General features: G+C 33.0%; 1 protein-coding gene across 1 annotated transcript; it reads right to left on the reverse strand.

The window, feature by feature from the left end:
• Positions 1 to 5,577: 5,577 nt before the first annotated feature.
• Positions 5,578 to 8,705, reverse strand: LOC102582332 (transmembrane 9 superfamily member 7-like). The gene is made up of 7 exons (XM_015305834.1): positions 8,474 to 8,705; positions 8,174 to 8,338; positions 7,969 to 8,078; positions 7,644 to 7,752; positions 7,461 to 7,573; positions 6,948 to 7,098; positions 5,578 to 6,867 (listed from the first exon to the last, which is right to left on the reverse strand). The coding sequence occupies exons 1-7, from the start codon at positions 8,624 to 8,626 to the stop codon at positions 5,713 to 5,715; spliced, it is 1,956 nt and encodes a 651-aa protein (XP_015161320.1). The 5' UTR covers positions 8,627 to 8,705; the 3' UTR covers positions 5,578 to 5,712.
• Between the last annotated feature and the right edge of the window lie 6,556 nt (positions 8,706 to 15,261).

Consider the following 15,261-nt stretch of genomic DNA (forward strand, 5'->3'; position numbering starts at 1 on the left):
CCCCTTGTTCAGGTGTCTAAGTGAATTATGCGAACAACTTTAAAGGACCGCAGATGACTTAAGCCTTTAAAGTAAGACTTAAGAATCTGACTATGGCATTTCTCTTTTGTTCCATGTTTACTTATTTATTTATTTTTATAAAATAATAATAAAAAATCAGTAGCTATTTAGTTGTCACATGGTCTGCCTAAAATTCCATTTGTATTAGTTTAGATTTGATCTTGTTTTGGCTTCAAATATGCTTATTTGCAGAGGCGGAGTCAGGATTATTAATAAGGGGGTTCAAAATCTAAGAAGTAAACACATGAACTAGTGGAAGGGTGTTCAATATCTATTATACATATCAAAAAAATAATTTTAACCATATATAAATAGTAATATTTTTCGCCGAATGGGGTTCGGATGAACCCCCTAAATATATGTTGCCTCCGCCCCTACTTATTTGTAGGGATGTCAATAGGGCGGGTTAGGGAAGGGCAGGTGGGGTAAGCCTTGACCTATTAATATTTTGGCCTGCCCTACCTTACCCCGTTTAGCATATTTTAAAAAATTAACCTGCCCCGCCCCACCCCATTACAATAACAGTGCAAGACCCCAAACCCATCAGGTTACGTGATTTTTAGTTGTATCAACCTTCATAAATCTGAGAAATTTGAATATTGGTAAGTGTAGGGCCGACTCAACAACATTGGAGGCTTAAAGCGAAACTTAAGAGAGGGCCCCTAATATTTTTTTTCCATCATATATACTTTTATTTAAAATCTACTTTTCTAACTATTTTAGATGTGAAGTTATTAAGTACTATTTTATTATCAATTTGTTTTAATAGTTCCTTTTCAAATGATAATATAGCTAATTCATTCAATATCTCTGACATTGTTGATCTTAAAGAAGATTTAATCAATTTTAATTTCGAAAAAAAAAAATCGGCTGAGGCAATGGTTACATGAACTGTTAACATTATTTTATAAGCAATATGTGTATTTGGAAAAGAATCAAGTCTTTTTAGTTGATTGAATATTTTCATTAAACTTCTACTTGTATTATTTCTCTTAACACTTTCAATTCAAAAAGTAAGTCTAAACCATCAATATCATAATTAACTATTATGCGTTAAAGAATGTTCAAGGTTAAGACAATATTTTTTTTAAATTCTCATCATCTAGTGATCTCAATATTTTACCACTAAATAAGAAATCAAAAATATTTTTATATGCTTCAATTGGTTCAAATCTATTTTGAAGTGAAAAAATAATTTGATCTAAAGTAATCAACTCTAAAAGATTCTTGAAGGAACTTTGTGATTTCTTTATCCATATTTTCAGCAATTTGTTTCTTACGAAATTCAGGTTTATATTCATCTCACATGCAATTTTCTTAGTAGAAATCATAACACTAATATTGCATATAATTTTCTTTAAAAAAAATAATATATATAAGTAATAATTTTTTCAAAATGGGGCCCCCCAAAAATATGGGACTCCAAGCGATGACTTTAGTGACCTAGGAGTTAAGACGGCCCTGGTCGTAAGTGCTGGTAGGAATTGGAGTAAATTTGAAATTTTGGTTTTTTTTTGTACATGTAGCACACTTATTATTCTGTCACCGTTAGAGCGTAGAAAAATATTAAATCACACCTTAAATTACTAGTCACTAACTTACAAAACAACAAAATTCCAAAAATATCACTCCATTAAATTCAAGACACAGTGACTATATAACGAAACCAAGAAATGGAAAAAAAATTCCAACTAGTACTTTAAGCTGCAGAATCACGGTATTAGGAGCTGAAAAGTCCCCAAATCGTTGAGGTTTTTTCAGCTTTCTTCACCGATTCTTCTCCTCTAGTTGTCTCATCCTCCATTTTCAGACCTTGCCCTGCCCTGCCCTAACCCATTAATTTTTTTCTAAAATAATATTTGCCCTGCCCTACCCTACCCTGTCCCTTTTAAAGCTTCCCTGCCCCGCCCTCCTCTGCCCTCCCCCAATTGCCATCTCTACTTATTTGTTAGTCATCCAAAGTTTTGTTAATTGTTTAAATTGAAATATGCTGTGTGTTTCTTTAGTTAACTGATTGTTTAGTCAATCGTGCTTACCATTTAAATGTCCACTTAGTGAAAGTGTTTTTTTTACTAATCCCTATCATCTTGTTTGTGCATGAATTTATTCGAGTCCATTTTGGACTTCATCCCTTGCATATCGTTGAGTTTTTTCGAATCTGCATCATCAAAGGAAGCTGTCGTGCGCTGAAAGGAAGCAAATTTAAAGGTCTCGGAAATCAAAAAAGGGAATGATATACAGGCTGATATACAACATATGCGCAGATATACAAGATATACAAAAAATGTATACAGTGTATACAACTGAATATACAGCAAAAATGGGCCTAAGCCCAAATGAATGCAGCAGCAGTTGGCCCAAAACCTTAGTCCAGGCGAACAGCAACTAAGGATTGGGCCAGATTTCAGATTTTCTATAATTTTGGCTAAATCCGAAATATGATTTAACTTAGTAAAAATTAGGCAAATGACATAGTATAAGAAAGAAATTACTTCCTTTCCCTACTCTTTCATTAATTACCAAAAATCCCTTTTTTAGTGTTTTTTGGATACATAATATAGCAGTGTGGATACTTAATATAGCAGCGCGGATACTTTAATTAATAACGGGCGGATACTTAAATTATTAAGTTGTTAGCAGCACGGATACTTAATTAACGGGCGGATGCATAATATAGCAGTGCGGATACTTTAATTAAAACGGGCGGATACTTAAATTATTAAGTTGTTAGCAGCACAGATACTTAATTAACGAGCGGATGCATAATATATCAGCGCGGATACTTTAATTAATAACGGACGGATACTTAAACTAATAAAGTATCCGGTTAAGTTGAATTGGGGGAAAATAAGGGATTTTTGTATTTTAATGAAAGAGTAGGGAAATATTGAGAATAGGTAAAGAAGTGTTGTGTATTTAAGTAATTTTTCCTTTAACTTATTATGTGATTTATTGCTTGATTGTTATTTGCTTGTATAATTTTAACTTTAATTGTTTGGTTAATTTAATTAAATCCCTTAAAGATGAACCACTTTTGACTATGATAATTTATTTCATTTAAATAGTCTTTTTTAATTAGCTTTCTTTACTTGGTCATTTTTTACAAAGTTTGCTTTCCTTTCTAAATTATTTCAAAGTATTTAAGTTAAATTATTTTTAAATAATATTTATCCCTTCAAGTATTTTTTTCAAAAGTTAGTCAGAATAAATGTTTTTTCTAGTCATTGGATAACCGCGTGTTATCGGACACTTCAAATACCTTTAAACCCTTCTTGAAGTGAAAATGAGAACTTCAGATCTTTTTCTCTAATTTTTTAGACTTAATTTTGTTAAAGTCTTTAAGATCAAGTTTTCTTAATTTGTTTTTAAAAAAATAAAGTGGCGACTCCTTTTGAAAAATTAATTTTTCTTAAAAGTTTAATTGATTTTTGAAAACTAGTCTTTATTTCTTAGCATAACAATGTATATATATATATAAAGTTATGATATTAATAGTATATATTTGAAGAAATCGGAGAAGGGAGTTGGAAATGGGATGGAAGAAAAGTTGAAGGATGTGATTGAGGTATTAGAGAAAGATGGAGGAAATATCAGACATGAAACTTGAGGAGAAAACAAAGAGATTGAGGAAAGCATGTTTTAGGGCTAATTACAAAAGGAGAAAGCTAATGTCGTTGTCTAGGCCTCATTAAGGTTAATTCATTCTCTTCTTATGTATTTAAATCTTCCTATTGCACTATGATTAGTTATTTCCAGTTTCTTTTTGTGTCTTGGTATTGATTCTATGTTGAAATTAATATATTTCGAATGATTTGTTTGAAAATCAAATAGGCATAATCTTTATTTTATGTTGGATATTTTCTCATCTCTTCTTTTCTCTTTTCCTTGCATGAACTTCTTCTCAATTGGGTCATCCTGGCCCTTTCCCTTTTGCACTCTCCGTTGGGCTAAGCCAAACAATCTCGTATGTTTGAGTCAGCCTCATCAATCATCCGAAGGAATGAAAGCTAAAATATACGGGGAATGACGTTATTATACAAGTCTTGGAGGCTGATATACAAGAAGATATACATCTGATATAGCCATATACAACAATAAGCAAGGATTGTATACAACGATATACAAAGGGAAATGGGCTAAAGGTCAAATGTCTCAGACAACAACAACAAAAGATTAGACCCAATGGCTTAATAATTATTTATTTGATTTGGGGAAAAAGGCCCACTTATAATCTCATTTTATGTTTTCTTTTATTAATTGTAGATTCTACCTTTAACATTAGTTTAACTTATTTAAATTCTCTAAAAGAAGAATTAATTTATTTTATGACGGTTTATTTGTTTAAATGATTTTATCAATTCATGTCTTTATTTATTTAATCAATTTTTAGTCAGATTGTTACTTATTCTAATCAGTTAATTTATTTCAATATTTTTCCTTTCAAAATCTTCCAAAGACTTTCTCTTACTTAGTCATTACGGTAGTTGAGGGATAAGTTGATCCGGCAAACAAAAGTGGTTTGAGGCTCCTTCATAATTTACCAAGTAGATTAATGGGTCTATCTTCAGATAAATGGGCCAAAGTTCCTTCTCTCTTTTCCTTTTAAACCTTTTCTCATTAGCTTAACTTTTCAACCTTTGTTTTACTATTGTTTCAAAATTTGCTATTTTTGTTATCTTCAAATAATTTTGAAAGTATGAAATTTATCCTAATTCGTCCTACTCCTAACATTTGATATTATTTTTCTATCATATATTAATTATCGACATTACTAAAAATAATAATTAATCCTAACCCAATTAATTCTTTTCGAAAGTGTAAACAAAATTTATAAAATTACAAAAAGAAAAATATATTAAAGAGTAAATTAATAAATTATTATTTTTATTTATAATTTTTTAAAGAACGTGTAAAGAAAAAATAAATAACTAATACATAAAAACGAAAGGGGTATAACATTAATTTTTTCACTTCTCAAATTTCCTAATTTCGTTAACACTTGTATGCATAAAATATTCTCCAACAAGAAAATATAACAGAAAGACCATCACATAAGCTTTGTTACTATTTTTATGTAACCCAAAACCGAAAATCATTCATAAACTCCTACATATATACATACTCTCTCAATTTATATGATTAATTTTTATTCTTGAAATTCAAGCTAATTTTAATTAATTTTTTAAAATATTTTTTACTATTACATTAACATTATAAAAATTGCAACTTATAGTGTCTGTTCATAAATATAACATTCTCACTAAGTTGCTACTCAACAAAATATATTTTTATCTATTAAAATAATCCCTCACACAATTATGACATGGTATGCCTCAACCATCATAAAAATTTGTATCCGAGTACTTTGATCATTTTTCCCTTTATCTCATTTTACAAAGATTAATTGCTTTAAATTATCCCAAGGACGTTGATAAAATTGGAAATCTTAGGTAATAATTTGTTTTGATAATTAAATAAACAAGTATTGAGTTCAAACTTCAAAGCACTAAAGTTATATATACGTTGTTAGAGTTGGTGAAATTAGGCAATTTAAAGACATGAGATCTCAGAAAATGTGTTTGCAACAGAAAAGTTAAATAAGAAAAATATGTGTTTTACAAGTTCCAATCAAGTGTTTATTCTTGGCACTTATCAATCAATCTTCACAGCAGAATATATCTTCCGAATAAACCATAAGCATGCTAAGAAGCCAATAGTCCCAGTGACGACGAAAAATGCATAAGCACCAATCAACATATAACCAAAGTAAAGAATACCTGAGACAAGCTTTGAGATCTCCAACTCGGAACAGAAATAGTATATGGAATACAAGAAAAGGTACAATGCAGAAGAGCCAGAAGTCAAATAGGCTCGCCACCACCAACGATAGTCCTCAGAGCATAATTGGAAGTAGGCTATTACTATGGTTATCTCCGCGCAAGTTACTATAAGAATGGTGAAGACAATGAAGAGGAATCCAAATATGTAATAAAACTGGTTCAGCCATATGGATGTCAAGATAAAAAACAGTTCTATAAACACTGCACCATATGGAAGTATGCCTCCAAAAAGTATTGTGATTAGAGGATTCATGTACCAAGGCTGCAAAGGGATCAATCTAGGTATCCTATTTGTTTTAACGGGATCTTCAGCTGCAGGTTTTCTATAACCAAGGAAGCTTCCCACGAAGACTAATGGTACTGAAATGCCAAACCAGAGTAGCACCAAAATGAACATTGTCCCAAACGGAACGGCTCCAGAAGATTTCTCTCCCCATATTAGAGCATTCAGAACAAAACACATGGCGAAAAGAGAAGTAGGGAACATAAGGGATGTTTTCAGTGACATTTTTTTCCAGTCTGCTCCTTTGAACATCTTGTATAACCTAGCAGAGGAGTAACCAGCAAATAAGCCCATGAACACCCACAGTAAAACCATAGCCGTCATCAGCCCACCACGATTAGAAGGTGAAAGAAACCCAACTAAAGCAAATATCAATGTGACAAGGGACATTCCAAAAACTTGGACTCCAGTCCCAACATGCACACACAGTAAACTGGAGTTTTCAGGTGGCCTGAAGACATCTCCATGTATCAACTTCCATCCAGTTTCTTCCTGAACTTCGTCTTGTGCCAACTGATTGTAGTTGGCAATGTCTCTGTATATAGTTCTCATAATTATCATAGCTACTATTCCAGATAGGAAAAGCACAATTATCAAAGAATTGATAATTGAGAACCAATGGATCTGATCTCCATTCATATGAAGGTATGAGTCCCAACGTGACGCCCATCTGATATTACTTGACTGGCAAAGGATAAAAATCCCAATAAGCAGCTGAATGGTAAGGGGAGGACATGGGAGGTGTTAATGACAAAAGAATATACCTCAAAGGTAACATCATATGTAAACACTACTTCGTTGTCTGCAACAATCTCTTGAGGTACAGAGTTAGTTCCAAATACAGTTGGCTTCCCAGGCTTGCATGTGGTTAATTTAGTGTTCTCCTCATCCCACTTCTTGTACTCATGGTTAATACTGCTTCCAAAACAGCCAATGAGCTCAGAATGAAAGAGAGAAAACAGTTCACTCTAAAATAAAGATAAAGGAAGTTTGTCTAGAATAGCACAATTTTCATTGTAATTAAGCATAGCAAAATAGGCCATGAAACTATGATCAACCAACACATGTCTAGAATTGACTGCTGCATCGAGAAAGTTAGAAAACATGAATGTCCTATAACTAGAACAAACTGATGATCTATTAGTTATACGGAATCACCAACCCTGCACATTAGAAAACATGAATATCCTCTACTTCTGAATGTATAATCATCGTTTCACAAAAGAGAATAACAGAAAAAACGAACACGAAAAATTATGCTTGAAAGTTATTCAAACCTGAGAGGAGTAACCTCAAAACCAACAACACGAGCAGTGCCCACCTCAAGATCCTCATGATACATAACTTTGAAATTCAAATGGTTATTTATAAAATAACTTCTCTCTTTCCTCTGCAAAACCGACTTCTACAATCAATAAACAAACATTAAAAGATAACAAAAAAAGAAATAAGATTCACACCCCCTCAAATGTTCCTTTAAATCCAACTTGAAATCCTCGTTCATAAGATTTTTCTCCCATTCTATCCACTTTTTGCCGAGGAACAGCCACAGGAAGATTGTCCAGAACCCTGTACAACAATTCAAATGTATAAGAGAAGTAGCTACAAACTGTACTTAAAATGTACTCAACAAAAAGGTGAACAATAAACAAGCTTCAAAGCTTATAACTATAGCAAGCTCTTTATACAGACAAGAACTTGAGGAAAGGAGCACACATCAGTAGATGATTAACAGTAGGATAGTTAAAATCAATCAAAGAGTCTCAACTGATTGTTCACCCTTACATGTTAACTCGGTAATCATCATCAATCTTGTCGTTGAAATTCTTAGCGGATACAGCATCAAGTTTGATTCTACATGCCACCTTGCAGGACTCTGTCTCATTCATCTTGAACTGGAGAATATATACATACGGTATTATATTTTACATTCAAGCTATACCACAATTTCCTTTAGTATTAACAAACTGGATAGCTATATGAAACTCACAGTATAAACAGAATTCTCAATACGGTCACCTCGAAGAACTTCCCCCAAGTTCTCTGCACTGTTGGTAACTCTTGGAGGCTTACAATAGGACAGGAAGTAATAATTGTATGGCAGCTGTGTCTTCGTGGATGAAAGCTTGTTTACTTTAACATGAAGAGAATCTCCCTGAAAATAGGTAGGCTTATTCATAAGAAAAACAACTTTAAGTGTAAATCGCACACCTTACCTCTACCTCCTCGAGGAGGTAGAGAGGTTATTTCTGAAAGATTCTTGACTCGAGTAACAAGAGGAGATTCATACAGTTTGAAAATCGGCAGGGGCAACTCCAGGAAGATAGAAAGCATGCAATCGCAAGTGACATGGAAATAGTAGTATGATCAACAGAAGCAGCTGCAGTGACCAGAAGCAGCTACTCATCATCCTCAATTCATTTTTTCTAACAAATTTCCACATTTTTTCTAGCAAAGTTTTGAGTGACAGTCTGATTTATTATAATTATTTAGTTAGTAGTGGAATTTACAAATGAATGAGGAAAAATTGGGTCTTCAAAAAGTCTACTCATATAATTTAATGCAAAATTTCCATATCAAAGAGATCCATATAATGCGTGCACGGAACGGCGGATTTTCTCGGTACCATATACAGGAAAAACGCGTCCTCCCATTTATTAATATTCACTTTCTACCGCACCTAATATTATTTACCCCTTAATCTAAACATACTATATTAAGGACGGCCTAGTGAGATGATTAGTCAATATACACAGGCAACCTCAACAAATTAAAGTGTTCTCTGAAACAACTGCCATTAAGGGTGTGTTCATTAGGAAGGAAAATGTTTTTCAAAGAAATCAAGTTGAATTTGTAATTTATTTTCTCATTTTGGTTGGTGAGTAGAAAATATTTTTTAGTATTTGGTTGGTGAATGAAAAAATATTTTACACAAAATATCTTTTAGTTTTGGTTTGAGAATAATTTTTTTTTTTTTTAGTAAAATAGCTTCTAACTCGGAAACAAATCCCGATAATTGATAATCACGACACCCAACACAACCCTGACGACAGATTCAGAATCCGACCCTGAGATCTGACCTAGGACTTGACCCCGACTTCCAATCCGAGACACGACATTCGAACTGAGACCCAATCCCGACCCCACACTTGATCTATGAACACGACCTCGACAACAGATGCGGGATCTGATCCCGACATTCGACCTCGGACCTGACCCCCACCCTGACCCCAACACCTACACCCCAAAAAATTTTCAAAACAAACTTTTAAATATATTTTTTGGGGGAGGGGGAATGGAAATTTTAAATTTTAAAATATTTTTCAAATACAAACTTGATTTTTTTTATTTTTTGGAGGGAGGGGGGCAGGTTTGTGAGGGGCTGGTTGCGGAGTCAGGAAAAAAAATATTTTTCAATAACAAACTTTTGATTAATATTTTTTTTTGGGGGGGGGGGGGTAGGGGAGGGGGCTAGTAGGAGAATCAGGTAGGAGTGGGGTAAAAAACTAAAATTTTTAAAATTTGAAATAATTTTTAAAAACAAACTTTTCATAATTTTTTTGTGGGGTGGGGGTGGGGGTGGTAGGGGGTCAGAGGTAAGTGGGATAAGAAAATTGAAACTTTTAAAATTTGAAGTATTTTTCAAAAATATTTTTTTAAAATTTAATTTCTTTGGTTTGGTGGGGGGTGGGGTTGGTTTGAAAAATGTTTTTCTTACTTTTTTAAAGAAAGTCATTTTTCTTAAATTTGAGGAAAATAAGTTGATTTGGAAAACATTTTTCAAAACATTCAAGCTATCCAAACATGATACAATTGGAAAACATTTTTTAGAAAATATTTCCTTCATACCAAACACACCCTAAGTCCATTTTTTTTCTTTTTTACAAGAAGCCTTTTAAAGGACCTGTTAAGGTCGGATCAAATCAGGTGTGGTTTCTTATTATAATTTTAGCAAATCCGCTTGTGAAATTACACTAGATATATTATTGTTGTTGAAATATGTATACATGTGTGGTTTCTTATTATAATTTTATTTTAGCACACTAATTTTTTTGAGACTCATTTATCACAAACCCGCCTGTAAAATTACACTAGATATATTATTGTTGTTGAAATATGTATGTGCTATAATTTAATTCTTTTAATCAAGAGTAAATATTTAAAATATTATTTTCTATCCAAAAGTAATATATTTTTTTGAAATGAAAATTTTATAATATTTTATTATATAGTGTTTAAAAACATATGATCATTCATATTTTGAAAAAAACTTTGTCTTAATCATTTAGTGTTTAGAGCTAGAGACCGTTTGAACTCTATTTCATTCGAGTGAAATCTCGGACTATAGTTGCTGTCGTACCCATATTTGGGTTTACGGGAGCTACAACCTCACGGTTGGCCTGAGCAGTCATAACTTGAGCTAGAAGTTGGAATGAAGCCTTAAACTCCGCATGAGTGACCTATTAAATCAAAGGGTCAATTGGAGTTGGAGGTGCTTGTTGCTCCACATTCTGATTCCTTCAGACGTAGTCTCTTATTGGAGGCATCATTCTAAAAATGTGCAACACATGAGTTAGAAGGAAACTTTATAGAGTTTCACCCTATCACACGACCAAGAGTATGAAAGAAGTGAAGTATTTCCTAAAAAATTTCGTAGCCTCTTATTCATAAATGTGGCGCACTTCACACTCATAAACAAGATTCTACTTAATGCGACTTTCAGACACCCTAAAACACTTGAACTTGATGCTCGAATACCATTTTTTTCACGCCTCGAAACTACCCTCTAGGTGCGACACGACGCTTAGAGGCACAAGTGACCCCAATCTAGCCTCATGGCATGACATGAAACTAAGAAACATAATATAGACTGAATAATTGAAAAGAGGAATTAAGTCTGAATACAATCTAGTATATCACATGAGAGAATCTGATACAGACACTGATATGGTAATCTTTTATATGTCTGATAGCCTCTACTCATAACAAGTTTCTAGGACAAGTCCCTAACAAACTTTAAACTGTCTGAAACTATAAAAAAGTACTGAAAAAGTCTTAATAGGTCGTCCATGAAACATAACTCACCAACAGTGATACTATGTTGATCAAAGTCTGTACTAACTGTGGCATGAATGATATGCTTCAGAACCTATATTATTAAATAATATAGGCAAAAAAGTATGCGGTCAGTACTTGGACTGTATTGAGTATGATGAAAATGCATAAAACATGATAACTGAACAAGATAAGTCTGTAAAACATGTTGAATGGCCAAGTAAACATAACATGAAAACTAATGATCTGATCTAAGATACATAGTACAAGGTCATGCAATATATGAAAATCATATCGTATTGTGGGAGATACCATTAACTGACATAAACCATGTGAATTACATGAAGTTTTGTGTACTGCTCCCACACTGAAAAGAAAATGGCGTACTTGTCAAGATAAGGACCATGAAATCTGAGATAAGGTGGATTCATTAGCTAATGTTTATCAGAGAAAAACCCTATAGTGGCATCTAGTTCTGGGACTTAGAGATTGTTGCTAAAAGTCCATGAACGCTAAATGGAAATCTTCATCCCAAAAGTTCACTCAGTGCTAAGTAATGTTAATTGTGGAAACAATAATAATCTTATAATACTAAATCATACTAAAAATCTAATAGAATACTATGTAGCTCCTAAATCATGATAACTAAACATAATCTAAAGGATACTTTATTTGAAAGCATCCAAATCATGATAATCATATATATTGAGAGATACTTCAATCAGAAGCATCATAATTCATGAAAATTTGATAATCTGAGACATGCGTGTGAAAAAGTCATAATTATGATCATGAAAAAAAATATTTACACAATATGGGTTCATGAAGCACTCATTGAAAATATGGAATTAAGATCAATTCATGCAATTTAAAATCAATCATGAAGAAGAAATCGAAGTTCAATAAGAATCCATAAGAAATCATGGAGTCCTAGATTTTGGAAAGTTCATAATTTGAGAAATTGAGGTTTTTGAGACTGAATAGGTGAAGAATAATTCATTGATGAAGTTCTTAGATACCTTGATTGAAACACTAGCTTGAATTAGGAAGGAGACACTTGAAGCTTGGATCCTTGATTTTGCTTTAGGAGAGAAACTTGGAAGAGAAGAAATTGAAATGCGAGTGAATGGGGGAGGTTAGGGTATTTAAGAGTCAATTATTTTCTCTTAGAATAGGCCAAAACGATATAATAGGAATTTAAAAGAGAGAGAAAAGAACAAATAGCCCATGACTTACTAACTGACGGAGACCCTTCATGGAAGCCCTCCACGGACCATATAACCCTTAATGGTCTGTGAAGGTGCTCGTGAACAAAGAGTTTCCTGAGTTTTGAGGGCCAACTCATATGAAAGATCCTACGGGCCGTGTATCAACCTGTAGAAGGCAAGGATCCTGAATTATTTGGGGTTGGTTCATGGTCAATTCCACGGTATGTGGGAACTTACCGGATCCGTAGAAGGGACCATGAAACCCCTCCACATTTTTCCCAATTACCAAGTCCAGGTTAACGGATCTCCTCACGGGCTATGTTCCTTTTCATCGTCAGTGGAAAGGGTCTGTGGAACCCACTTTCTGCTGTCATCTACCACCTGATCCTTCCGGGGCCTGATATGATCTCAGGAACTAGTTGTTACACAATACCAGCCAGTCAAACAAAATATTTTCATACCTTGACCATTAATTCATAATATTAAATAAATTAAATAAGTATTGAAATAATATAATAATTAATTATAAACAATTAGTATCTCAATTTTTAATCTAATACTTTTGCCCAAATTCCACTCTAGACCATGGAGCATCTTAGAGAATTACAAGAGAATAGGATATATAGATCTCAAAAGAAATTATACAAGTGATTAAATAATAAAAACTCTTTTTGAAAGCCCACACAAAGAATGTGGTGGCTTACCTCAACCACTAGATCAATTCTAGTGAACTCATTGACTAATAATTTCATCGTCGCCAATAATATATGCATGAACATGCCGGTAAGAGTAAGTTATTCGTAAATATAATTGAGTAATTAAGATCTTCGATCTGCCACTTTAATACCCTAGAAAAAATGTTAGAAATTACAATTGAAAAAACAAGCACATAAATAATTTGTGATCCACTCAAATTACACTTTTAATTAGTGTAATGTGATCATGGTCAAATATAGTAATCCAATAGGTTGGGGTCGAATCCCACAAGAAATATAATGAAAAAAAAGTTTACTTAAGGTGGATGAATTACTCTACTTTCTATCGAATCCTATACCTCAATGTATTGCAATAGATTGTTTTTGCGATAGTTTTAATGTAAAAATTAACTGCTTTCTAAAAATAGATCTAAAGACTAGGATTATTTCCTGTCGTGATGGTTACCTTATATCGGATACTTAGCAGGTTGTTTTTGATGTGCATAAATTTCTACCATATCGTTTATTTTCCAATTATTGAACGATCTTTTATTCCATAATTTTATCAAATATATTTAGGTGATGAATGTTGCTGATGATATTTTGTCAAGTGAGTCCATATATTCTAGGTGTGTTTGGTATGAAGGAAAACATTTTCCAATTTTCTCATGTTTGGTTGGATTAAATGTTTTGAAAAATGTTTTTCAAATTAACTAATTTTCCTTAAATTTAAGGAAAATGACTTCCCTTCAAAACTTAAGGAAAACATTTTCCAAAACTCTCTTCCAACTTCAAATTACAATTACTTTTTTGTTGAAAAGATCAATTTATTTTGTCCTTACCCTCAAACCAGTCCCCCAACCACCCCCACCCCCAAAAAAAAATTAAAAATTTAAAGTTTATTTTTCAATTCAATTTTTTACCCCTACCGTCACCCCTACCCCCATCCCCTCCCAAAAATATTAAAAAATTGTTTTTAAAAGATATTTCTAATTTCAATTTTTTATATTTTTACCCCCACCCACTACCCTTGCCCCCGTCAGCCCCCCTATCAACCCCCCTATCAACGCCCCTATCAACGCCCCAACCATCTTCAAAAAGGAAAAAAATTAAGTTTGTTTTTAAAAATTATTTTCAACTTTAAATTTTTATTTTTTTATCCCGATCCTCGATCACCGCCCCCCCTCCCCCCAAAAAAAAATTGATTTTGTTTTTAAAAAACATTTGCAACTTCAAACACATGTTCCTTCATACCAAACACACCCTCTATGTGAACTTATTAATCATGGGTTAAAACCTTGAGTTCTTGATGATTAATTCTTCCATGTCTAATTTACTTTTCATATTCAGTAAAACTAGAATTTGTGGCATCACTAACATTTGCAACTAATCTTAGCCAAGAGAAGGAGAATTAAATAGCAAGCAATACCCCACAAATAGTATATTAAAATTGCACATATCCTAAAAGAACTATCCGTCATTCAATTCAACCTCAAAAAGGTGTTTGGTTACTCATAATAATAATGATAAAGCAAAACAAGTGTATTGAGTGCATGATACTTGTAGAATTAAAATCAAAGGAATTGAGTTCTTGCGTCCGAACATTGTAGCAAAGTAACAAGACAAAAGCTAAACAACACGTTTCTCGCTAATGTATACCCGACGACGTCTGCATAAAAACCTAAGGAAACTATTTATAGACACATAACTAGGGGTGATAGAATGGGTAATTAATATGGGTATCCGTTCATATTTATCCATTTTAAATGGGTTGGGTATCCAACTCATTTAAAAATGAGCAACTTTCACATATAGCAAACACAAAATTCATATTTGTATGCTATAGCAAAGTTTGCATAATTGCGTTCCTTATCAAACTTAATTATGTAAATTTCGCTATACATATACAAAAGAAAGCAGTTGTATAATCTGCTTTGGTATACATATACAAAAAAATCAATTGTATAAAGTGAGAGAGGCGAGTGAGCGAGCAAGATCTGGGAGAGGGGAGAGAGGGGAACAAAAATATATGTATATATACAATTTCCTCTCGCTTTATACAAACACAAACACACTTTATACACTTGCGTTTGTATAAAAAACGAGAGAGGCGAGGGAGA

The sequence above is a fragment of the Solanum tuberosum genome, unplaced genomic scaffold (assembly GCF_000226075.1).
Source record: "Solanum tuberosum cultivar DM 1-3 516 R44 unplaced genomic scaffold, SolTub_3.0 scf00003, whole genome shotgun sequence".
Taxonomy (NCBI): domain Eukaryota; kingdom Viridiplantae; phylum Streptophyta; class Magnoliopsida; order Solanales; family Solanaceae; genus Solanum; species Solanum tuberosum.